Raw genomic sequence first — 26,761 nt, 5'->3', positions numbered from 1 at the left:
CAAAACAGGACCGTGTCTAGTTCCTAGAAGCAGAATAAGCCAAATCAAACAATGAATTCGTGTGCAGCAAACAACTTAGTCTGGCTACCCATCCACACCATTCCGGAAAAATTGACATTCCTTCTCCACGATGAGTCTGGATTTGCCTCCCTCCCCTATGATTTGTAGAACACAAAGAACATTCTGACCGTTCTGATTGGTCCCAGAATCCGATGGGTTGGGCCAGAGCCGGCCTACATGATGACTTCATCAATTCTGATACTCTGATTAGTTAGATTGGTTCGAGACGATCCAATCGTTGATGAATTGGTGTTGTAGAGCGCCCCTCATTTTAACGTTACACAAACGTCTCCTAGGATGGCAGATTCAGACTGAACGTATGTAGCGATTGATAGCAGAGGAATTGATTCAGGGTGAGTCGTCAGGCAACAAACAACCCTCATCCTCTCTCACACATCACCTCCTCAGAGTTCTGCACCACAACAGCAGGGGTAAACGTTTGGCTACGGCATCTTAGCCAGAATCTGAGAGCCTTGCAAGGGATGGGTGAGCAGTGACATCGATGTGCTACGGAGGATCTACACGCAGGCAGGAAGACACTCGAGACAAGCTGCTTTAGAAGAGACATCCTAAGGGAGGGCACAGGCATTTTTTGCAATGCGGCATAGGGATGGGTTTTTCTGTGCGTATACTATTCCAAATCAGCATGAATCTCTCTCCCAGGGGGACGGCCTGCAGAGACAGACAGTGTGAATTGAAATAGAGGAGTGTGCTCCAGCTTTTACCAGCATGGCCCTGCTCACCAGCGGTGCCTGTGCCCCGCACAGAGCAATGTGATGGATGGACACCCAGACAGCTGCTAAACATCTCAAGATTTACACATTGCCTGATGCGTCACTCACTGACCGATTGCGCCCAAGTAAATCGCAGGTCTAGCATCAATGTGACACGATAAGCAAGAGGGACTGGGGAAGAAACAGCAGACCCTTCTTCTTCTTCATCTTATCCCAGGTCCTTGTTTTGTAAAAGGTGAATCCTTTCTCTGCCTCCTTGTCCTTCAATCATGCTCTTCTTCTACAAAGCCATTCTCCTCCTGCTGCTTTCTGTCAGAGGAGACTGGGAGTCTTTATTGAATGATGGCTGTGTTTGCCATGGCTTTAATACATCTGATCCCCAGGATGACTGGCCCTAACAACACAGTACTGATGGGTCCTTTCTAAATCTGCTTTACAGCAGTGGGCCAACAGTGGTGCATTTCTGTTGGGGTTGCCATTTGTTTCCATGGACTACGGTGTACCTGCATAATGTATTAGCCTGACAGGCTGATATCCTGTTTCATATCTCTAAGGGCATAGACTACACTGGCCACATTTTATTTAACAGCACAGTTGGAGTATTCTGCCCTCCTGTGGGTCACACAGTAACAGTGGTGTATCAGCGGAAATACAGTTTCAACGTAACGTTACACTTCCCGGGGTGGGAGCTAAACAGAGACAGGACTGCTTTCTCCACACAGTATCACCACTAGCGTCTTTGCTCCTCCGACTATTAGGTTTCATTATCAGCCTATTACACAACTCATGGTGATGCTTGACACAGTTAACATGTAATAAACAAAAATGTGTGAGTTCACAACACCTGTGCTAAATCCATGTACAAACTGTGCCTTCCTGTATTAAACTTATGCAGCAAAAAAAAGTATTCTATTCTACTGAGCCATTTACTTTATGTTCCTATTCTTATATTTGTGTTATTACTTATTGTTGTTCCATTGTGGAGAAGGAACCTGCCAGTAAGCATTTCATTGGATGGTGTGTACCATGCGTATCCTGTACATACGACTATTATTGCAACTCATACACAAGTTTCCTGTGTAAACTTACTGAAAATGCAAAGTCCCTTCCAATACTCACTGCATTGGGTTATGACTTGTTATGCAAATTGGACTAGAAAGACAAACTGACTCATTACAACAGGCTATGTGGCCAGTATATCTAACATAGCATTGTGATGTCTAGCTCTCTCTGGTTTAAGCTCATTTAAACACTGGCTTTTCCCAGAGAGCCACACACTCCCACATCCAATGTGTTGCTGCATCCTGAGAACCACTAAATCTCCTACTCTCGCTCTCTCTCTCTTCTCCAGATCTCCTCTCACTCTTTCTCCAGATATACTCCTCTCACTCTTTCTCCAGATATACTCCTCTCTCTCTCTCTCTCTCTCGATCTCCTCCTCTCTCTCTCTCTTCCTCAGATCTCCTCCTCTCTCTCTCTCTCTTCCACAGATCTCCTCCTCTCCCACAGATCTCCTCCTCTCTCTCTCTTCCTCAGATCTCCTCCTCTCCCTCTTCCTCAGATCTCCTCCTCTCTCTCTCTTCCACAGATCTCCTCCTTGCTCTCTCTTCCACAGATCTCCTCCTCTCGCTCTCTCTCTCTCTTCCTCAGATCTCCTCCTCTCTCTCTCTTCCACAGATCTCCTCCTCTCTCTCTCTTCCTCAGATCTCCTCCTCTCGCTCTCTCTCTTCCTCAGATCTCCTCTCTCTCTTCCACAGATCTCCTCCTCTCTCTCTCTTCTCCAAATCTCCTCCTCTCTCTCTCTTCCACAGATCTCCTCTTCTCTCCCTCTTTTCCTCAGATCTCCTCTCTCTCTCTTCCACAGATCTCCTCCTCTCTCTCTTCCTCAGATCTCCTCTCTCTCTCTCTTCCACAGATCTCCTTCTCTCTCTCTCTTCCTCAGATCTCCTCCTCTCTCCCTCTCTTCCTCAGATCTCCTCCTCTCTCACTCTCTTCCTCAGATCTCCTCCTCTCTCTCTCTTCCTCAGATCTCCTCCTCTCTCTCTCTTCCACAGATCTCCTCCTCTCTCCATCTCTTCCACAGATCTCCTCCTCTCTCTCTCTTCCTCAGATCTCCTCCTCTCTCTCTCTTCTCCAAATCTCCACCTCTCTCTCTCTTCTCAAAATCTCCACCTCTCTCTCCTCCAGAGCGCCCCCTCTCTTCTTCAGATCTCCTCCTCCTCTCTCTCTCTCTCTCTCTCTCCCTCTCTCTCTCTCTCCAGATATTCTTCTCTCTCTCTCTCTCTCTCTCTCCCCTCCAGATCTCCTCCTCTCTCGCTCTCTCCTCCAGATCTCTTCCAGATCTCCTCCTCGCTCTCTCTCTCTCCTCCAGATCTCTTCCCTCACTTGCTCTCTCTCCTCTAGATCTCCTCCTCGCTCTCTCCTCCAGGTCTCTTCCCTTGCTCTCTCCTCCAGATCTCTTCCCTCGCTCTCTCTCTCTCCTCCAGATCTCCTCTCTCTTTCTCTCTCTCCTCCAGATATTCTCTTCTCTCTTTCTCTCTCTTCCAGATCTCCTCCTCGCTCTCCTCCAGATCTCCTCTCTCTTACTCTCTCTTCTCCAGATATTCTCCTCCAGATCACCTCCTCTCTCTCTCCTCCAGATCTCCTCTCTCTTTCTCTCTCTCCTCCAGATCTCCTCCTTTCTTTCTCTCTCCTCCAGAACTCCTCCCTTGCTCTCTCTCTCCTCCAGAGCTCCTCCTTCTCTCTCTCTCTCCTCCTCGCTCTCTCTCCTCCAGATCTCAACCTCTCCCTCCTCCCTCGCTATCTCTCCTCCAGATATTCTCCTCTCTCTACTCCAGATCTCCTCCTCACTCTCTCTCATCCAGATCTCCTCCCTCGCTCTCTCTCTCCTCCTCGCTCTCTCCTCCAGATCTCCTCCTCGCTCTCTCTACTCCAGATCTCCTTCCTCGCTCTCTCTCTCCTCCTCGCTCTCTCTCTCCTCCAGATATTCTCCTCTCTCTCTCCTCCAGATATTCTCCTCCCTCGCTCTCTCTCTCTCCTCCAGATCTCCTCCCTCACTCTCTCTCTCTCTCCTCCTCGCTATCTCTCCTCCAGATATTCTTCTCTCTCCTCCAGATATTCTCCTCCCTCGCTCTCTCTCTCTCCCCTCCAGATCTCCTCCCTCACACTCTCTCTCTCTCTCTCTCTCTCCAGATATTCTCCTCTCTCTCTCTCTCCCCCCTCCAGATCTCCTCCTCTCTCGCTCTCTCCTCTAGATCTCTTCCCTCGCTCTCTCCTCTAGATCTCTTCCCTCTCTCTCTCCTCCAGATCGCCTCGCTCTCTCTCTCTCCTCCAGATATTCTACTCTCTCTCCTACGATCTCCTCCTCGCTCTACTCCAGATCTCCTCTCTCTTTCTCTCTGTCCTCCAGATATTCTCCTCTCTCTTCCAGATCTCCTCCTCGCTCTCCTCCAGATCTCCTCTCTCTTTCTCTCTGTCCTCCAGATATTCTCCTCTCTCTTTCTCTCTCTTCCAGATCTCCTCGCTCTCCTCCAGATCTCCTCTCTCTTTCTCTCTCTCCTCCAGATCTCCTCCTCTCTTTCTCTCTCCTCCAGAACTCCTCTCTCGCTTTCTCTCTCCTCCATATCTCCTCCCTCGCTCTCTTTCCAACAGATATCCTCCCTTGCTCTCTCTCTCCTCCAGAGCTCCTCCTTCTCTCTCTCTCTCCTCCTCGCTCTCTCTCCTCCAGATCTCCTCCTCTCCCTCCTCCCTCGCTATCTCTCCTCCAGATATTCTCCTCTCTCTACTCCAGATCTCCTCCTCACTCTCTCTCATCCAGATCTCCTCCCTCGCTCTCTCTCTCCTCCTCGCTCTCTCCTCCAGATCTCCTCCTCGCTCTCTCTACTCCAGATCTCCTTCCTCGCTCTCTCTCTCCTCCTCGCTCTCTCTCTCCTCCAGATATTCTCCTCTCTCTCTCCTCCAGATATTCTCCTCCCTCGCTCTCTCTCTCTCCTCCAGATCTCCTCCCTCACTCTCTCTCTCTCTCCTCCTCGCTATCTCTCCTCCAGATATTCTTCTCTCTCCTCCAGATATTCTCCTCCCTCGCTCTCTCTCTCTCCCCTCCAGATCTCCTCCCTCACACTCTCTCTCTCTCTCTCTCTCTCCAGATATTCTCCTCTCTCTCTCTCTCCCCCCTCCAGATCTCCTCCTCTCTCGCTCTCTCCTCTAGATCTCTTCCCTCGCTCTCTCCTCTAGATCTCTTCCCTCTCTCTCTCCTCCAGATCGCCTCGCTCTCTCTCTCTCCTCCAGATATTCTACTCTCTCTCCTACGATCTCCTCCTCGCTCTACTCCAGATCTCCTCTCTCTTTCTCTCTGTCCTCCAGATATTCTCCTCTCTCTTCCAGATCTCCTCCTCGCTCTCCTCCAGATCTCCTCTCTCTTTCTCTCTGTCCTCCAGATATTCTCCTCTCTCTTTCTCTCTCTTCCAGATCTCCTCGCTCTCCTCCAGATCTCCTCTCTCTTTCTCTCTCTCCTCCAGATCTCCTCCTCTCTTTCTCTCTCCTCCAGAACTCCTCTCTCGCTTTCTCTCTCCTCCATATCTTCTCCCTCGCTCTCTTTCCAACAGATATCCTCCCTCGCTCTCTCTCTCCTCCTCGCTCTCTCTCCTCCAGACCTCCTCCTCTCGCTCCTCCCTCGCTATCTCTCCTCCAGATATTCTCCTCTCTCTCTCTCTCCTCCAGATATCCCATCTCGCTCTCTCTCTCCTCCAGATCTCTTCCTCGCTCTCTCTACTCCAGATCTCCTTTCTCGCTCTCTCTCCTCCTCGCTCTCTCTACTCCAGATCTCCTCCCTCGCTCTCTCTCCTCCTCACTCTCTCTCCTCCAGATATTCTCCTCTCTTTCTCCTCCAGATAACCTCCTCCCTCACTCTCTCTCTCTCTCTCCTCCAGACCTCCTCCCTCACTCTCTCTCTCTCCTCCTCACTCTCTCTCTCCTCCTCACTCTCTCTCCTCCAGATCTCCTCCCTCTCCATCTCTCTCCTCCAGATATTCTCCTCTCTCTGCTCCAGATCTCCTCCCTCGCTCTCTCCTCCAGATATTCTCCTCGCTCTCACTCTCTCCTCCAAATTATTTCCTCTCTCTCCTCCAGATCTCCTACTCTCTCTCTTTCCTTCAGATCTCCTCTCTCTCTCTCCTCCAGATCTCCTCCTCTCCCTCTCCCCTCCAGATCTCCTCCTCTCCCTCTCCCCTCCAGATCTCCTCCTCTCCCTCTCTCTCTCTTCCACAGATCTCCTCCTCTCCCTCTCCTCCAAATCTCCTCCTCTCCCTCTCTCTCCTCCAGATCTCCTCCTCTCCCTCTCTCTCCTCCTCTCCCTCAGATATCCTCCTCTCCCTCGCTCTCCTCCTTCTCCTCCTCTCGCTCTCCTCCTCCTCTCTCTCGCTCTCTCCTCCAAATCTCCTCCTCTGCCTCTCTCCTCCAGATCTCCTCCTCCCTCTCTCTCTCTCCTCCTCCTCTCTCTCGCTCTCCTCTCTCTAGCTATCTTCCTCTCCTTCTCTCTCTCTCCCCTCCAGATCTCCTCCTCTCTCTTGCTCTCTCCTCCAGATCTCCTCCTCTGTCGCTTTCTCCAGATCTCCACCTCTCGATATTCTCCAGATCTCCTCCTCTCGCTATTCTCCAGATCTGTTCCGTCTACGTGGCCTCTAAGCAGCCTCTCAGGATTCATAATGACTTGCAGTTATTTTGGCCTGTTATTCTCTGTTTCTGATAGGTACAATCAGATACCCTTTGTCAATCAGCTGTTAGTGCAGCTTGTTTTCTTCAGTCATCTCCAATGTCCACTCTTCCTAGATTTTAACATTATCCTTCTGGATATAAATACAATCAATCTCAAGTGTTTCCTCAAGAAAATAGCACAGTGACCCACATGGGATTTCAACCAATAGTGTTCCTCCCGACTCCAAACCGCTCCCTTCAACATAATGCCTTGTATTATTGTCATGTGCACATGGGATCCTACGGCATTAAGCAAATCACTCCAGTTAGTAAGCAAAGTTCAACAGAGCCAAAGCCCCAGAATGAAACACATAAAGCAGTGATCCCTGAAGGTGTAGAGAAACAAATATCTCAACAGTGACCTTTTTTCCTCTTCGTCATCCAGGGAAGCGATCTCTGTTTGGCTGTATGTGCAGCTGGCATGCGGCTGAGTCACGCGTCAGGCCTGATTAAAAGCAGCAGTGCTCTCCGGGCAGGGCCCATTTCTCTGGCAGGGCCAGGAGTGCAGTGGGCCAGGGCCACTGTGCTCAGTCTGTGGACATGACCTTGGTGGGGCATGATGGAGAAGGAGACACACAAGCCAGAGTGACACATGGTGTTTATAACCCCGCCGACTCACACACACACCACCCGCACGTCATCTCCAATTGGGCTCATCATTACCTCAAGCACTACTCCCTGTCTCCTTCAATGCATATTGACTGATATGCTTTGACTGAAACATTTCTGAAGAGAATAACATCTACTTACAAACCAAATACTGCTGCATTAGTTAATTCTCTACAGCTGTCATTCAAATTATACAATTATATCAAGAATGTACATGATGAAAAGGGCTATCCAGTAGCTTTCATAAAAAAAAAACGAATTGCATAAATATATATATTTATTTTATCCCTCAACGGGCAACAGTCTAAGGCTGAGTCTTCCTCATTATAAATACAACAGAAACAGTTCCAGTGAGATGAAGGCACCACTCTGCCGGCTGTGATGTGACAGAGAAAATAACATCAGCTCTAATGCATCACAGCTCTGGAGCATGAAGCAACCATGTTTCTTAGGACAACAGACGGTGCAATGTTCACTGCAGTAACGTCCTTAGGGTGGTCAAGTAAAGACATCCAGCAGCTTTCCACATGCAAACTGTTGCTCATAAGGCTGTATGTCCCAGCCTTATGTCCCAAAGGCTGGGACATACAGCACAGGGGTGCTGTCCACAAGTGTGGTGCTGAAATGAGACACCATCGCACTGAGTAGAGCAGCAGTCCTATCATCTGCTTCTAGATAGAGATTAATAGAACTAAGAAATCAGTGTGTTTTACTATTGTTTGGATTCACAGTATGGCAACCGAAAGAGAGACCAGTGAAAATAAGATCATTCTTTCTACCCGCTCCATCATACATTTACATTTTAATAATTTAGCAGTTGCTCTTATCAGGGGATTCAAACCAGAAACCTTTTGGTTACTGGCCCAACGCTCTTAAACGCTAGGCTACCTGCCATCCCTTCCCTGATAATTAACTCATTCCCATTAACATGTTGATTGCCACTGGCCATTAGACAATTACAAGGTAATCTCTGTCACGTCTACACTGTTAATTTGCTCCCTTCTCACGGCAATTAAAACACTAGCACTGGGCAAGAAGACATGGCATTAGTGGCACTGTGAGAAAGAGAAGGAACATGGGGGAAGGAATCCAACAGTCATCCTGGTCCTTCCAGAGCCACCTCCTCACATGCTCTATATGGAGTTGTATGACACGTCCAGATTATGGGATTGTTGTGTTGTTTTTATACTCAAGCTGCCCTTCTGGTCAGGCCTCTCTCCTGAAAAGAGATGATTTTTATCTCAAGTGATAAATGGCTAAAGAAAGGATCAACACAAACAAAAATATGTAATTGTGGGAATAAGAAGCTTCCTCTGTATCCGATAGGCTACCTCTTTACTCTGTTTGAACAGGGCTGATTATCAGATAGCTGTAGGCTACGTTTGACCACTAATCAGATGGCCCTGAAAGACAAAAATCAAACAAATCCTATCTGTAAGCTATTTAAACATAACACGTAATCAGTCTGCTTGATCACCCTAGAGGCTAACCTGTCAGTGTGCTGCAGTTCCAAGTCTGAGTGAGTGAGGCCCTGCTGCACCACCAGAGGCCTGAAGTGGCCCCATGTGTTAACGGTCAGTTACTTCTCACAGACAGGGAGATGCCCCCAGGTGTGTGAGAGAGAGTCTCCCCAATGTCTGGATCGGACGCTTACTTCATTCCAGAGGAAACGAACGCGATGAAATGACAAAAAATGGTCATGATTATACTGTACATTATTGGAGGGACTGTGCATCACCTAAAACACAGAGCATCACCTTGACAATAGTTTCATGTGTAAAACTGGCCCGTTGCCTACATCTGTCTATAGGCTACTACACGTAATAACGTCTAATTCACACTATTCACCATTGCGTGATGTGAGCCAGCAAACAAGCCAAATCTGCGGGCAAGCTTGCCAAGCCACTACTACCGCATGCAATTAAGCGACTTTATGCTCTCATAGATATATATATCTATGAGTTTGACTGTCCTCTCCCCTCAATTGATGCTGCTCTAACCCAGTCAATACAGAAAGAAATGAAAAGACTTCGAGAAGCCTCATTTATAGCATAAATATAACGCATGTCCTATTACTTGACAGCGTGGTGAAGAAGGCGCGCAGCAGCGCCTCTTCAACCTCAGGAGGCTGAAGAAATTCGGCTTGTCACCAAAAACACTCACAAACTTTTACAGATGCACAATCGAGAGCATCCTGTCGGGCTGTATCACCGCCTGGTACGGCAGCTGCTCCGCCCATAACCGGAAGGCTCTCCAGAGGGTAGTGAGGTCTGCACAACGCATCACCGGGGCAAACTACCTGCCGTCCAGGACGCCTACACCACCCGGTGTCACAGGAAGGCCAAAAAGATCATCAAGGACAACAACCACCCGAGCCACTGCCTGTTCTCCCCGCTATCATCCAGAAGGCGAGGTCAGTACAGGTGCATCAAAACTGGGACTGAGAGACTGAAAAACAGCTTCTATCTCAAGGCCATCAGACTGTTAAACAGCCATCACTAACATTGAGTGGCTGCTGCCAAAATACTGACTCAACTCCAGCCACTTTAATAATGGAAAAATTGATGTAATCAATGTATCACTAGCCACTTTATATAATGTTTACATACCCTACATTACTCATCCCATATGTATATACTGTACGCTATGCCATCTACTGCATCTTGCCATCTTGATGTAATTAAATGTATCACTAGCCCCTTTAAACAATGCCACTTTATATAATGTTTACATACCCTACATTACTCATCTCATATGTATATACTGTACGCTATACCATCTACTACATCTTGCCATCTTGATGTAATGTATCACTAGCCACTTTAAACAATGCCGCTTTATATGTTTACATACCCTACATTACTCATCTCATATGTATATACCATCTACTGCATCCTGCCTATGCCGTTCAGCCATCACTCATTTATATATTTTTATGTACATATTCGTATTCATTCCTTTACACTTGTGTGTATAAGGTAGTTGTTGTGGAATTGTTAGGTTATATTACTTGTTAGATATTACTGCATGGTCGGAACTAGAAGCAAAAGCATTTCGCTACACTCGCATTAACATCTGTTAACCATGTGTATGTGACAAATACATTTGATTTGGTTTGACGACAGACAATGATGATTTAATGATTGGAAAGCAGGATATCTGTGTAGGCTAGTGCAGACAATCACAGGTCTGGTGACAGACATCGGTCCTGCAAAATCAAACCACGGTTCGGAGTCTACGGATACAATATTCACTGCAACACATGGAACAATATGTCAATGTTTATGTATCGAGGTCATTCCCCAGAGAAATGTGCAGTGATCTCACCTGGGCATTATTCTGTGCTCCAACACCCGATAGAAAGACAACGTGGTTTGTTAGAATTATCCCGGGGTTCGGGGCAGAATTCCTGCGGTCTTTTGAATATTTTCATGGAGGTGATATGCTGCAGACTTCTTCGTCTTCCGGAAGGACAGACTTCAGACTCACATGCCGTTATGAGCCCAGCCGATCCACCTGAATCTCCGCATTAGACAATGGTTGTCTTCCTACGCCGCACTGAAGGTAGCAGCAGAAGCATCACTCCCCGTACTCACCGGTGCTGATTGTTCCGTATATGGTTGAGAGCGCGGTCAGCAGCAGTTGACCAATCATTTGCACTCCCAATTAAACTTACATGTGCGTTGCCATGGAGGACAATCACACCGTTAATGTATCTCCATTATCCGATCAAATATAGCCACAGCATTGGAACATTTTGAGAGCATTATCGTAACCACCAAATTCATTGTTAACTCAAGGGCAGCTGTTATGACGGTGGCAACTTTCAGCATGAGCATTTTGAATATAACTTCACCAAACCTTTTCATTGTTCCTTTTTAAATGTTTCATGTTATGTAGCCTATTTCACATGCAACATTCTCTGGCCTTAATGCATGTAAATGCTACACACACGGTAACTGGCCTGGGAGCCGCTACAGCCGTGCTCCATCTGTTCCACAAAACTGTTAATGCAGTGTGACAAGGTCATATGGGTTGGAAATCTCCCTCAGTAATAACCTTGTTTCAGTAGGGGAGAGTGGGAAGGAAGTTGTGGCCTTTTCCCCCCATATTCAGCATCACTCCGTCAAGGGAAATATAGGGGTAAGTTGAGCCACGGGACAGGGTAAATTAAGCCAGCTACAAAGTTCTACACTAAATAAAATATTACCACTACCTTTTTAAAAACATGTCTTTATTTCCAAAACACAATCCCTTTCTTTGTCTTTTAATAATTTTAAGCATATTTTAAACACAGACAGAACACCTAAAAAACAAACACTTTGTACTTTTTTAAACACTTAACATAGGCCAGTCCCTGTTACCTCATATCCAAGTGGTAATGCCTTGCATTATGCCTGAGAAGAAAACACTAACATTTGCCTCAATTTACCCAAAGGAAAACATTTTTACATTTTAGTCACTTAGCAGATGCTCTTATCCAGAGCGACTTGCATACATTTCATTTTATGCATTTTTTTTTTTTGTACTGGCCCTCCGTGGGAATTGAACCTTCAACCCTGGCATTGCACACACCATGCTGGCATTGCAAACACCATGCTCTACCAATTGAGCCACAGGGAAGGCCTATATTATCCCACACAGCTACAAGGACGCACTTTAACGCTAGGTTTAGGACCTCATATTGAAACTTAGAGACCAACTGATGTATAGAACAATATTAAAAGGATCTACTTTGGTTTAGATACAAGCAACAGGAAACCTCAACACATTCATTTGACTTGGTGAAAATCCATTATTGGATCTAACTTACCACTTTTTCCATGTGGTTTCTTCCTTCACAGACTCCAGGAAATGACCACGCTCTTCCTAGATCTTTGATCACATTTTTAATTGTGTGTATGTTTGAGGTTGATCCAGTGGTAGGATTGGAACATTGAGGCTGACAATGAAAATGTTTTTTTTCTGCTCACAGCTTTTATTAGCAAACATGAAGATAAATAGCCACAGAAAACTGTACAAGTATTTACAAAGCAACAAAAGGCTATATACAAATAGCACTCTTCAACCAAAACCCAGCAGTATGCCAACAAACAATGACAGGATTTAATTACACATACCCACAATGCATCAGCCAATGGGAGGAAGACCTGACACAATGATCAATTAACATTCACAATGCATTAAATTCAATACAATATGTTCAGTTCATAGACACGTGTTCATACAGCACACGTCAATAAAGGTGCTTCACCTGCTTGAAGTACAACCTGGGATATAAACATGTATATCTCCCTACCCTGAATAAACCATGCGCTTCAACACATCCAATGTTTGCCTGTGAAAACTCGGACCAGGAAATGAACAGATGACCCTCTTCAATTAACGAGGAAAACATATACATTTATTTTACTTAACCATAACGAGTTGATAGTTAAACATGATCACATTGTAGTTGTATGTTTTGGTCAGTATATACATAATTAGAACGAGAATGATACTGGGCACCGCATAACAAGAGGTTTTGCTGGCGTGTGACCATAAACTCAAACACAAGGTTCTTCTCTCTTTCACAGATGATCATCAATCAAAAGAGCATCGCTAACCACACAATTACGATTCATACATGTATTTCTTATAAATCATTAACCGTTTGCAATGTCTGGTTATTGAGACTAAGGCCTAGCTTTAGATGAGGTGACAGGGGACATGAGGAGGATCATCACAGTTTGGTTTCCTAGAAACAAGGGTGGCTCAACTTAACCCTTTGGCTCAAATAACTCCACTTTCCACTATAGGGAAAGCTACCACAATAGGAACAGGACTAGCCATTGTGAGATGGCTTCAGTTGTCATAGGCCAGTAATAGCCTACAGGATACCCGGTGTGGAGTTACTATGGTGACAAATCCTCAGCTGGACCCAGGTCGCCTAACACAGTTTAATTTGGCAGGAGTCATCAACACCTGAAGGCTGTGAGTTTGCAAAATGAGTGGTTCAAATAAGGACAGCACAAAGTGTTAAACATTTCCGTCATTTTGCAGACGCTCTTATCCAGAGTGACTTACAGGAGCAATTAGAGGCAAATGGAAAGAGCTTTCACCGATTCAGTTCAGGGATTTGAACCAGCTACCTTTTGGGTACTGGCCCAATGCCGCCAGGTTACCTGCCTCCAACATGATCAGTATCATTTATTCTCACAGTATCTACAAAAGTTCATTGCAACAAAATGCTTTAAATTGGAATCTGTTTGAAAGTGGAAATAAGGAATTTAAACTGGGTTTCAGAGCCGATAACTGCATAACATTTATTTAGGATAAATCACAATATTTTTTTACATGACACCACATTCATCATTTTTGATCAGTTTGGAATATATTTCAAAATGATAGTTTAAAATGTAGCCTGTATTTGTGCTGCTCTCCCATTTTACAGTGTCACTGAAGCCCAGCGAGAGCCATATGTATAAAGGTAGAACAAACCTGTGGACTAGTTTCTGTACTATGATATTACTATATTTATAATTGTATATTCTAAAATAATTATAGCATGTCTGTCTTTTAGTTGTACCACAGGATTGTCTAGTTGAGGAAATAACCTCAATTGATCTTGTCATTAACAATCCACTCCCACATTTTTCTTTCTCAACTAGACCACACAAACAGGGCAACACTAAAAACAGGGAATGTAAAAAAGCAGTGGTAGCCTACACTATCCAGTGTTGTGACACACAAACAGCCTCATCTAGTGGAGAAGCAATCTTCTGCAGTCATAAACCACATACAAATACACACAGGGATATGCATATACTGTAGGTTGACCTACTGTGAAAGCTGTGAGCAAATAATATGATGTTGAAGGATGAATCCATCAGAATAGGATGATTCAATCAGATGAGGGATGAATCAATCAGATGAAGGATGAATCAATCAGAAAATAAAAACAATCCTTCCTTAGATACGAAATGCTCTTAAACTGGAAAAGTAGAATGTTCCTAACATGCGTCGTATCTTCAGACAGAAAGGAGCATTACGTTTCCATCACACTGAGATCTTCAGAGTGACGTTGCTGCCGGGAACATGGGCAGTCAGTTGTTTTTGTCCTCAATGTTGGTCTTCACTCTGATATAAAAATGAGCTAGTAAGTGGACTACAAAATGAATTCAGGGAATATAGAAATGCAATCTAAATGGGATGTGCTTGGATATGATATGCTTAGAGACCACTTCAAAACACCTGCAGACAGAGCATAATGGTCCAATTCTGACCAGGACCATTTCTTGCACTAGGATTATTCCAACACATATACCCTGTATTCTCCTACACCTCTTACCTCCTCAAAGGTGGACATCAAACACTTCATCCCCCAGGGAGTCAGGAGCTTCCTCTGTAATGACTGGGGAGAGAGAACAAAGTCTCTCTGTGTTAAGGGCACCACATCAGCCATATTGGAGAACAGCAGCGTTCAAAAGCATTTGCACTGAATAAAAATACACACGTGTAACTATGGTAACTATGTGTCTGTTCATGGAAAGCCATCAGGTGGCCTGAAGTATACCAAGAGGTCTACGGGTAGAAAACTAGATTCAGCCACTGAACGGGCCGTAATTATAATAATTTGTACACTGTAAATTGACCACAACTAAGCCCAAAAAGAGATTGTATTTAAAAATAACAATAAGTTCATACCTTGATGACATTGAGATATGATCACATCTATTTTTGTATTCGTGGGAATACTTGTTGAACATATTTCCTAAATTGAACAAATATTGAGTCTTTTCTGACCAAAAAACAAGAATCCAAAAAATGTTGGGGGGCCCCATAAAATCATTAGTGGACTGATTTTGGCCCGTGGGCCACCTATTGCTGACCCCTGATCAACGGTATAAAAGCTTATAGGCTTATGAATATGAATACATTAATGTGAGAGTAAGCCATTCATCTTTATTACTATGACAATGTTTCAAGTAGATTGGACAGGAGCAAAAGCTCATTTGTGCCAGCTACTGACATGAGATATTATGCACTAAATTGGCAAAATATACCATACCTAATTGCAATAAGCTGTAAAAAGTACTGTACCAGTCCTTGTGCTTCAAGACTACAGTAAGTTTGAGATATCCAGGTAAAGATTTGAACATAAAGGAAAAGAGAGATGAATAGGGCGGTGTGCTTGTACCTGTATGTTGTACAGTGAGTAGGGGCTGAGCTATAGCAGGCACACTGAAGGAACGGGACTGTTGGGGAGAATGGTATTCGTGACAGGTGCTCTGTGTTCGTTTGCGGCACTCCACAGCAAGGCGGCTGCGACAATCTTTGTGGCAGCTCACCCCACAGGCTAGAATAGAAAAGAGTGGTAGTATGGGGTTGAAGCTCTTACATCTGAAAACAGACAGCATTGGTACTGGCATTGCTATTGTATTGTTATATATCTAGCCTTGGCTTCTTATAGGCAATGTAATATGGCTTTTGTGTTTAACTACACAATGTGACTTGGAAAGGTCTTGGAAAAGTTTTGGAAAGGTTTTGGAAAGGTCTTGGAAAGGTTTTGGGAAGGTTTTGGAAAGGTTTTGGAAAGGTTTTGCTTGAGGTACAGTGAATGCTGCTTAACTTCTTACTGTGTACACTAATCAGTGTCTGTCTCAATGAGCAAGAGTATCTGGTAAATAACAATCCTGAAATATAAATAAGCAAATAAACAATATAATGTTGGTCAACATTACACAACATTGTGCGTGGGGTGCGATAGGTGCAGAATACCCGACAGAGATAATTTTATTTGTGTACCTTTACACTTGTATCTTTGTTTGTAATATCCCCACATCTGAAAAATACAATAGATCTGTTACATATCACATTTAGCATTAGAAAAAAAGACAGGTTAATGGTGACTTTGTAAATTAAACTGATTGCTGAATAATCTTTTTATCCAAATTTCACATGCATTCATTTCAAAGCCTTTGTCGTCAACAGTGAGCAGTTAATTAAGTCTTGCTTGTAACTGTCACTTCAGCTTTCCGAGGAGTCAACAAGAGTCAGCTGCTGACAGCTTGATTGGTTCAAAATGATAAGTACAGAACAGACCTGAAGTGGGGCACCCTAAGCTACAGTAAGAAAGGAAATTAAATGAAGTGTCCTCAGAATAACAGACTAAACGTGAGTGAGAGTCAGAAAGAAACACTTGAAAAAAGGAAACAGAACTATTGTGTTTGGGTGGAAGCCATCAGGAAATGTTAGATCAGTAAGTCAGTTCTTTGTTTTGTTAAGCAATGTCACCAATAGAACCATTATCTTTCCACATCGAAAATGGTGTCCTCTAAATACCTTATTCCAAAATATCCACTATTCTGGTCACAATATGTGCTTCCTATAATATGAGTAACGTAACATAATTTGTATATACAGGTCCTCATAATAATTGGTTTATACCTAATTGTTTCATATTTATTTACTTATGATTATTTTAATTTTGTTTATAATAGCTTTTACATGGAGTTGTACACAGTTGAAGCATAGGCATCATTGTACTTACGATGCCTTTACAGTGATGGCAAAGCATAGGCTTCATGCAGGTCTTCTCTGAAAATGTGTGGATGAACCCCATCTTGCTGTTCAGTAAAGAGCTGGCCTTGGTGAAGTAGTCGATCATCTCCTCCTGACTGATTCTGCCGTCCCTGAGAGGGTGAGGGGTCAAAGGTTGATATTACAGTAATAGCAAGATGCTCTGTGTGACTTGTGGATCTAAAGATAGTTGAAATGTTGGCCATCAATAGTTATGACTTGTCATACTCACTGATTCTTATCCAGGTCGTCAAACTTGCAGAGGTATGGGAAGTTAGTCCTAATGATTTCAAATTCCTCCTGAGTGACGTAGCCATCTCCATCAGTGTCAAAATTCTTAAACACAGACTGAAAATGACCAAATGTAAGTTCTCATTGCCATCTTTTATAATTACATTTCATATTTCAATTATGTTGAACAGCCTACCTCTACCATCTTCTGTATGTGTTTACTGATGATGGCGGGGTCAGCTTTGGGCTTCACTGAAGATGCCCACTCTTCTATCATAGGTGGGCTTGGGGTAGACTGGCAAACCAAAACAAATATTTGACAATAATTCATATTTCCTCTAGATTACATACAAGCTCTGTGTCTGTGTCCATGTCTGTGTCGGTGTCCATGTGTCCCTGACACACACTCACCAATGGCCTGGCTGTGCGGGGCTCCCTCTGCAGGGACAGCTGATAGATCTCTTCCTCTGAGTGATACTGGTCCAGAGACACCTGAAAGGACCCAAACACAAACTGTTCAATCAAATGCCAACAGGTAAAACAAATCTACCAAGTCGTACAGTATCAGTCAACAGGGCCAGACCATGAGCAGGTTGAGTAGGTCCATGTTGGCATCGACGCTGGGTGGCGTGGTCTGGATCAGCGCAAGCTCCTGGAGGATGGCATACAGCTGCTGGGTCTTGGCCAGGTTGACCTGCGTCTTCTCCCGGTCACTCCAGTCGGGTAGGGCTACGTGCACAGCGATCAGGTCCTTGAGGTGCACACCCAGGATGGGGAAACGGAAGTCTGTGCTCTCTGAGAAGCGCTGGCGGTACTGGCTATAGTTCCCACAGGATGTCACAAGCTCCACCAGGTTGTTGAACACCTGAGTCAATAAGGACATCACACAATGTTGGACATCACATAGCTAGAGCCAAATAATAGGTCACATTTTGACGTAGATCTACATTGAAAATGCAAATGTTTAGTTGTAATTGGTAAGCAAATATTTTCACTCTTCTTAACTAAAATAATGATGATCAAAACGGTTTACCTTGCTCACATCGTTGCTGATGTGTGACTGTGTGTCTTTGAGGCGTGAGATGGAGCTGTTACTGAGACCCCCCACTACTGCCATCAGAGTGTTGAAGTTCTGCAGCTGTAACAACCTCTACAGAGACCAGATCCAAAAATATGACCCACCTTAGCCCTAACATAGCCAACAAAAACCCAGCATGGAACACAGGACAGACCAACTTCAAGAGGGAGTTTGGATTCCATTCACTGAGAAGCAGTGGTCCTCAAGTTCTAACCTAATGGACTTCACTTGATCTGAGAGATGATTCGCACTGACTTGGGAGATGACTCAGTTAACTAGGAGTGGACTCTTTCTGACCTAGTAGCTGACTTTTTCTGACTTGGTAGTTCAGCCTGATCTCGTAGTAAGATAGTAAAGGTACATCCGGGACACTCAAATTAGTATGATATGTTATGTTTAATATGGTTACATAAGACAGAACACAGCTAACTTTAGCATTTCAGCTATTAAACAACTTTTCAACTACTTACTACTTTTTAGCTACTTTGCAACTACATAGCATGTTAGCTAACCCTTCCCCTATCCTTAACCCTAAACGTAAGCCTTTTAGCTAACCTTCCCCTAACCCTGTAACCTTAACCCTAACCCCTATCCTTAACTCTTAGCCTAACTAACGCTAGCCAGCTAGCTAATGTTAACGTTAGCCACCTAGCTCACATTAGCAACATGAAATTGGAATTTGTAACATATCCTAAATATTTCAAATTCGTAGCATATTCTAACACATTAATACATACCATACAAAATGTAACATCACACTAAATGGAATGTCTTGGATATACAGTACATACAGAATAATATGAAATGTTCTTAGACCAGGTTGGTGATTATTTTCTGACCTGGTAGTTGACTCTTTCTGAGCTGGGAGTTTACTCTTTCTGATTTGGGAGTTGACTCTTTCTGAGCTGGAAGTTGACCCTTTGTGACCTGGGAGTTGACTCTTCCTGACCTGGTAGTTGACCTTTTCTGACCTGGGAGTTGATTCATTGACCTGGAACTGGGAGTGATTCATTGACCTGGGACTGGGAGTTGATTCATTGACTTAGGACTGGGAGTTGATTCATTGACCTGGGACTGGGAGTTGATTCATTGACCTGGGACTGGGAGTTGATTCATTGACCTGAGACTGGGAGTTGATTCATTTACCTGGGACTGGGAGTTAATTCATTGACCTGGGACTGGGAGTTGATTCATTGACCTGGGACTGGGAGTTGATTCATTGACCTGGGACTGGGAATTGATTGACTGACCTGTGCGACCCTAATAAAGTGGGAGATGACAGCAGCCCTCTGGGGGGCGGTGGGCTTGCTGAGCACCATCAGCTGGATCCACTGAGACACGCTGTTGAAGAGGGTGATGAAGCGTTCCAGGATGGGGTTATCCACTGTGCAGCCATGCATCACAAAGCTGTGGTAGTCCTGGAACTGGAGGGCAAGGGATCATTTTAAAAACAATGTCCAATATGCAAACACACAGTGTATCTTACTTAAACCACAAATACAACAACTACTGTATAATTCAGCCAAAAGCAAAGTCACCTGAGTGAGACCCAGAAAGAAGCTGGCGAACAGAGCCACCTGCTGGCCACTCACTCACCAGTATCCTACAGAAGGACTTATACTCCATGTAGGTGAGGTGCTCTGCTAGTTCAGATGAGTCCAGGTGATCAAAGAGGAGAGACGTCTTCCTCTTCTTGAAATCAGATTGAGCTGGTTGGCTCACCTGCCTACTCCACTCATATGACGGCCTAGGGAAAATAAGAAAGGAAACTCAACTATCAGTAGAAGTACTGCAAGAGTGGCCGAATGTAGATGCACTCATGCACTCTGAAAACCGTTCTACTATATCATTGAATGCTAAGCTGTCACTGTGTCACTGTGGAGGAGACTATGCCTGCCTGGCTGATTAGCTGCTACAATGCTTGTATGATTGCCTGGCTGAAGACAGGGGGCACTTACACACTGTCAACGTTGATGAGTGTGCTCTGGTGCTCCTCTCCCTGCTGAGCCAGCTGCTCCTTCAGCCGTCTGATCTGCTCTGCCAGCTCTGGGTTCAGGTCAAACTCTGCTGGGAACTCGCTGATCCAGTACCTTACGGTGCAGTACGGAGAGGAGAGGCGGGGTTTATCATATACCTACATGAAGATCATATACCTACATGAGGATCATATACCTACATGGAGATCATATACCTACATGGAGATCAGATGTCTACATGGAGATCAGATGTCTACATGGAGATCATATGTCTACATGGAGATCGTATACCTACATGGAGATCATATACCTACATGGAGATCATATACCTACATGGAGATCATATACCTACATGGAGATCATATACCTACATGGAGATCATATACCTACATGGAGATCAGATGTCTACATGGAGATCAGATGTCTACATGGAGATCGTATACCTACATGGAGATTGTATAGCTACGTGGAGATCGTATACCTACGTGGAGATCGTATACCTACGTGGAGATCGTATACCTACATGGAGATCGTATATCTACATGGAGATCGTATACCTACATGGAGATCGTATATCTACATGGAGATCGTATACCTACATGGAGATCGTATACCTACATGGAGATCGTATACCTACATGGAGATCGTATATCTACATGGAGATCGTATATCTACATGGAGATCGTATACCTACATGGAGATCGTATACCTACATGGAGATCGTATATCTACATGGAGATCGTATACCTACATGGAGATCGTATACCTACATGGAGATCGTATACCTACATGGAGATCGTATACCTACATGTAGATCGTATATCTACATGGAGATCATATACCTACATGGAGATCATATGTCTACATGGAGATCATATACCTACATGGAGATCATATGTCTACATGGAGATCATATGTCTACATGGAGATCATATACCTACAGTGGCAAGAAAAAGTATTTGAACCCTTTGGAATTACCTGGATTTCTGGATATATTGGTCATCAAATTTGATATGATCTTCATCTAAGTCACAACAATGGACAAACAGTGTGCTTAAACTAATAACAAACTAATTTTTGTGTTTTTATTGTCTATATTGAATACATAATTTAAACATTCACAGTGTAGGTTGGGAAAAGTATGTGAACCCTTAGGCTAATGACTTCTCCAAAAGCTAATTGGAGTCAGGAGTCAACTAACCTGGAATCCAATCAATGAGACGAGATTGGAGATGTTGGTTTGAGCTGCCTTGCCCTCTAAAAAACACTCACAAAATTTGAGTTTGCTATTCACAAGAAGCATGGCCTGATGTGAACCATGACATGAACAAAAGAGATCTCAGAAGACCTAAGATTAAGAATTGTTTACTTGCATAAAGCTGGAAAGGGTTACAAAAGTATCTCTAAAAGCCTTGACGTTCATCAGTCCACAGTAAGACAAATTGTCTATAAATGGAGATAGTTCAGCACTGTTGCTACTCTCCCTAGGAGAATGCTCAATGAGGTTAAGAAGAATCCTAGAGTGTCTGGCAAAATATTCTGTGGACAGATGAAACTACAATTGAGTTGTTTGGAAGGCAAAGCACACCAACATCAAAACCTCATCCCAACTGTAAAGTATGGTGGAGGGAGCATCATGGTTTGGGGCTGCTTTGCTGCCTCAGGGCCTGGACAGTTATCATCGACGGAAAAATGAATTCCCAAGTTTATCAAGACATTTTGCAGGAGAATGTAAGGCTATCTGTCCGCCAATTGAAGCTCAACAGAAGTTGGGTGATACAACAGGACACCGACCCAAAACACAGAAGTAAATCAACAACAGAATTGCTTCAACAGAAGAAAATACGCCTTCTGGAGTGGCCCAGTCAGAGTCCTGACCTCAACCCGATTGAGATGCTGTGGCATGACCTCAAGAGAGCAGTTCACACCAGACATCCCAGGAATATTGCTGAACTGAAACAGTTTTGTAAAGAGGAATGGTCCAAAATTCCTCCTGACCGTTGTGCAGTTCTGATCCGCAACTACAGAAAACGTTTGGTTGAGGTTTTTGCTGCCAAAGGAGGGTCAACCAGATATTAAATCCAAGGGTTCACTTACTTTTTCCAACCTGCATGGTGAATGTTTACACTGTGTGTTCAATAAAGACATGAAAACGTATAATTGTTTGTGTGTTATTCGTTTAAGCAGACTGTGTTTGTCCATTGTTGTGACCTAGGTGAAGATCAGATCAAATTTTATGACCAATTTATGCAGAAATCCAGGTATTTCCAAAGGGTTCACATACTTTTTCTTGCCACTGTACATGGAGATCATATACCTACACAGAGATCCTATGTCTACATGGAGATCATATACCTACACAGAGATCATATGTCTACTTGGAGATCATATACCTACACAGAGATCATATGTCTACATGGAGATCATATACCTACACAGAGATCATATGTCTACATGGAGATCATATACCTACACGGAGATCATATGTCTACATGGAGATCATATACCTACACAGAGATCATATGTCTACATGGAGATCATATACATTTTACATTTTTTTTTTTACATTTTAGTCATTTAGCAGACGCTCTTATCCAGAGCGACTTACAGTAGTGAATGCATACATTTCATACAATTTCATACATTTTTTTTTTTTTTTTTTTTTTTTCCTGTGCTGGCCCCCCGTGGGAATCGAACCCACAACCCTGGTGTTGCAAACACCATGCTCTACCAACTGAGCTACAGGGAAGGCTATATACCTACACAGAGATCATATGTCTACATGGAGATCATATTCCTACATGGAGATCATATACCTACACGGAGATCATATGTCTACATGGAGATCATATGCCTCCACATTGCTTACAGGGAAATCATATACTGTACCTACAGTACATGTGTTAATGTTGACAGACAAGCACAGAATCTATCTCACGACTAAGACCTATAGCAGTTCTTCCTCTGTGGCTCCATGATTTTCTATGCTGTATTCACTCACTTGATAAGATGGCAGATTTGTGACCTGAGTTCAGGCAGACAGTTTTCCTCCAGTGACCTGTTGTGTGGTTAAGGAACAAAATGACTTTCCACCAAAAGCATTTGAAACCCCTGGTCTAGTAATCCTTAGGCCCATCGCTATTATGGCAAAAATAAATCTCTGCTAGCATCTCGGGACATACAGTGCCTTGCGAAAGTATTCGGCCCCCTTGAACTTTTCGACCTTTTGCCACATTTCAGGCTTCAAACATAAAGATATAAAACTGTAATTTTTTGTGAAGAATCAACAACAAGTGGGACACAATCATGAAGTGGAACGAAATTTATTGGATATTTCAAACTTTTTTAACAAATAAAAAACTGAAAAATTGGGCGTGCAAAATTATTCAGCCCCCTTAAGTTAATACTTTGTAGCGCCACCTTTTGCTGCGATTACAGATGTAAGTTGCTTGGGGTATGTCTCTATCAGTTTTGCACATCGAGAGACTGACATTTTTGCCCATTCCTCCTTGCAAAACAGCTCGAGCTCAGTGAGGTTGGATGGAGAGCGTTTATGAACAGCAGTTTTCAGTTCTTTCCACAGATTCTCGATTGAATTCAGGTCTGGACTTTGACTTGTCCATTCTAACACCTGGATATGTTTATTTGTGAACCATTCCATTGTAGATTTTGCTTTATGTTTTGGATCCTTGTCTTGTTGGAAGACAAATCTCCGTCCCAGTCTCAGGTCTTTTGCAGACTCCATCAGGTTTTCTTCCAGAATGGTCCTGTATTTGGCTCCATCCATCTTCCCATCAATTTTAACCATCTTCCCTGCCCCTGCTGAAGAAAAGCAGGCCCAAACCATGATGCTGCCACCACCATGTTTGACAGTGGGGATGTTGTGTTCAGGGTGATGAGCTGTGTTGCTTTTACGCCAAACATAACGTTTTGCATTGTTGCCAAAAAGTTCGATTTTGGTTTCATCTGACCAGAGCACCTTCTTCCACATGTTTGGTGTGTCTCCCAGGTGGCTAGTGGCAAACTTTAAACGACACTTTTTATGGATATCTTTAAGAAATGGCTTTCTTCTTGCCACTCTTCCATAAAGGCCAGATTTGTGCAGTATACGACTGATTGTTGTCCTATGGACAGAGTCTCCCACCTCAGCTGTAGATCTCTGCAGTTCATCCAGAGTGATCATGGGCCTCTTGGCTGCATCTCTGATCAGTCTTCTCCTTGTATGAGCTGAAAGTTTAGAGGGACGGCCGGGTCTTCGTAGATTTGCAGTGGTCTGATACTCCTTCCATTTCAATATTATCGCTTGCACAGTGCTCCTTGGGATGTTTAAAGCTTGGGAAATCTTTTTGTATCCAAATCCGGCTTTAAACTTCTCCACAACAGTATCTCGGACCTGCCTGGTGTGTTCCTTGTTCTTCATGATGCTCTCTGCGCTTTAAACGGACCTCTGAGACTATCACAGAGCAGGTGCATTTATACAGAGACTTGATTACACACAGGTGGATTCTATTTATCATCATTAGTCATTTAGATCAACATTGGATCATTCAGAGATCCTCACTGAACTTCTGGAGAGAGTTTGCTGCACTGAAAGTAAAGGGGCTGAATAATTTTGCACGCCCAATTTTTCAGTTTTTTATTTGTTAAAAAAGTTTGAAATATCCAATAAATTTCGTTCCACTTCATGATTGTGTCCCACTTGTTGTTGATTCTTCACAAAAAATTACAGTTTTATATCTTTATGTTTGAAGCCTGAAATGTGGCAAAAGGTCGAAAAGTTCAAGGGGGCCGAATACTTTCGCAAGGCACTGTACATTTAAGAGAACAGTAGTGTGCCAATCATCTGAAAGGATACTTGCTGGAGAGTTTCTTGGCCAGGTCAGCAGAGGAGAGGTACCATGGATGCATCATGAGAAACATCCGGACCAGAGACTCATCATTCAGTCTGCCTTCATAATCTACCATGAGAGGAGAGACCGAGATACATGGATGAGCTTCACTGTACAAGGCAAGCTGCCACATATTGTGTAAATCATTTATATATAGGCAACTACTGCAGTTGTACAACCAAACAACAATGAAAACATTATCTAAGCATGTACTGTCTGCAACTATCTACACCAGAAGAGAGTCAAAGGGAAAGTAATCCTGACCAAATGCTTTGATGCAGGCCTCCGTAAGCTCATCGACTGTCGCCGACTGATCCAATTTGATAGACTTCATCCTCCTCTGGTTCTCTCTCTAACAGTCCTCTCTGTTCTCTCCTCCGTTGACACATGCACAGTGAGACTGTGATGAGATGTGGGATTTAGAAGAATGGCTGTGTTCTCTATTCTGTTGGGCAACCTTCCAACAGAGTCCTCTGATGAGTGTTAGTCCTCAGGCAGGCAGCTACCCTGCTCCAGTCAACAAGCCAAGAATGTCTCTTCCTCTTTTATGAAAGCTTTTAGTTTGTGTGCTTCCTGCCCCACCTTAAAACAAGAACATTGGTATAGTCATGAAAACCCCCAAAACCCAGTTGAGAGTAGGCCTTTAGCAATTCACTATTCAATTGTTTGCTTACTGATAATAATACAAACAAAACATTTTTGTGACACAAAAACCTGCAATATGGCAAGACTAATTCACCCTCCACATACATTATCTATCTGATTATTTATGATGAAAGGAAAAGATAATCCCAGCCAAATCATTACCCATCAGACAGAGATTAAAGTGTGTTGATGTCTGTTTTCCCAGATATCAAATACATGTCAACAGTTACCTCAAACACAATTAGAGATCGCACTGTTTCGCACTTGCAAATGGAGTTTAAAAAGATTGACTGAATTTATAATTTTATGATTTATTAGATACAGTACATGAGTCATTAAGAAATGACACCACAACCAGTCTACCAAACGATGTTATATCATATTAATAAAAAAAGGTCTTACCCTCTTGAATTGACCACAGCAGTATCACAAGACTACGAAAGGTGTCTGAACCCCTCCATTGCTTCTTCAAAGCAGTTTGTCTAACTACGTGACAGTTATATATCCCTTCAGTTGCCTTTTGCTCTCAGTTTCCTTTTTGCTGTGCATTTTAGTGCGGTCACATTTCCTCTTTACAAACCGTGCCCCAAAGTGTCATCCAGTCCTTCTAAATTAAATGCACTTTCTCTGCCAAGGCAGTGCTGTTGGTGGTGTGATTTCAATAAAGTATTATTCAGGGTACTTGGTCAGATGAAATAACAAACACTTACATGTTGTAATGGAAATTATATTTTATTTGACAATTTAAAATACATAAAGAAGCCACACCAGGCAACAAATACATGAACCACAACGACAGAGGATTATATACTGTATAACAAAAAGTTAAAAGATGTCTGTCTATCTCGCTCTACAAACACACACACACACACACACACACACACACACACACACACACACACACACACACACACACGCACGCACGCACACAGACACACACACACATATACACACACACACACACACACACACACACACACACACACACACACACACACACACACACACACACACACACACACACACACACACACACACACACACACACACACACACACACACACACACACACACACCGCCCTGAGGGTGTTATGCTGGTTTTCTAGTTATTCAGTTGCTCTGAGGTAGCAAATCCCTGACTTCATATACAGTGCCTTCAGAAAGTATTCACACCTCTTGACTTTGTCCCCAAGAAATTGTGTTACAGCCTGAATTTAAAATAGATCA

At 43.7% G+C, this 26,761-nt stretch overlaps 2 protein-coding genes across 2 annotated transcripts in view; both read right to left on the bottom strand.

Moving 5' to 3' along the window:
• nrxn2a (neurexin 2a) overlaps positions 1-11,210 on the bottom strand; it is a 399,049-nt gene extending 387,839 nt beyond the window's left edge. Inside the window, exon 1 of the mRNA XM_082958259.1 lies at positions 10,482-11,210. The gene's annotated coding sequence lies outside the window, so the exon portion shown is untranslated. The remainder of the gene's footprint in view (positions 1-10,481) is intronic.
• A 901-nt stretch (positions 11,211-12,111) lies between these two features.
• On the bottom strand, positions 12,112-25,995 carry rasgrp2 (RAS guanyl releasing protein 2 (calcium and DAG-regulated)). Its single transcript, NM_001139881.1, is given in 17 exon segments — positions 12,112-14,273; positions 14,485-14,547; positions 15,334-15,492; positions 15,942-15,978; positions 16,687-16,828; positions 16,948-17,063; positions 17,143-17,241; positions 17,358-17,438; positions 17,530-17,811; positions 17,980-18,096; positions 19,275-19,448; positions 19,621-19,771; positions 19,983-20,114; positions 23,002-23,058; positions 24,856-24,958; positions 25,154-25,471; positions 25,937-25,995. Coding segments are annotated over 15 exon segments (1,779 nt in total). The 5' UTR covers positions 25,224-25,471; positions 25,937-25,995; the 3' UTR covers positions 12,112-14,273; positions 14,485-14,488.
• Positions 25,996-26,761: the final 766 nt, after the last annotated feature.

The sequence above is a fragment of the Salmo salar genome, chromosome 11, assembly GCF_965601325.2.
Source record: "Salmo salar chromosome 11, fSalSal1, whole genome shotgun sequence".
NCBI classification, from domain to species: Eukaryota; Metazoa; Chordata; class Actinopteri; order Salmoniformes; family Salmonidae; genus Salmo; species Salmo salar.
This window is presented reverse-complemented; position numbering and strand designations above follow the sequence as displayed.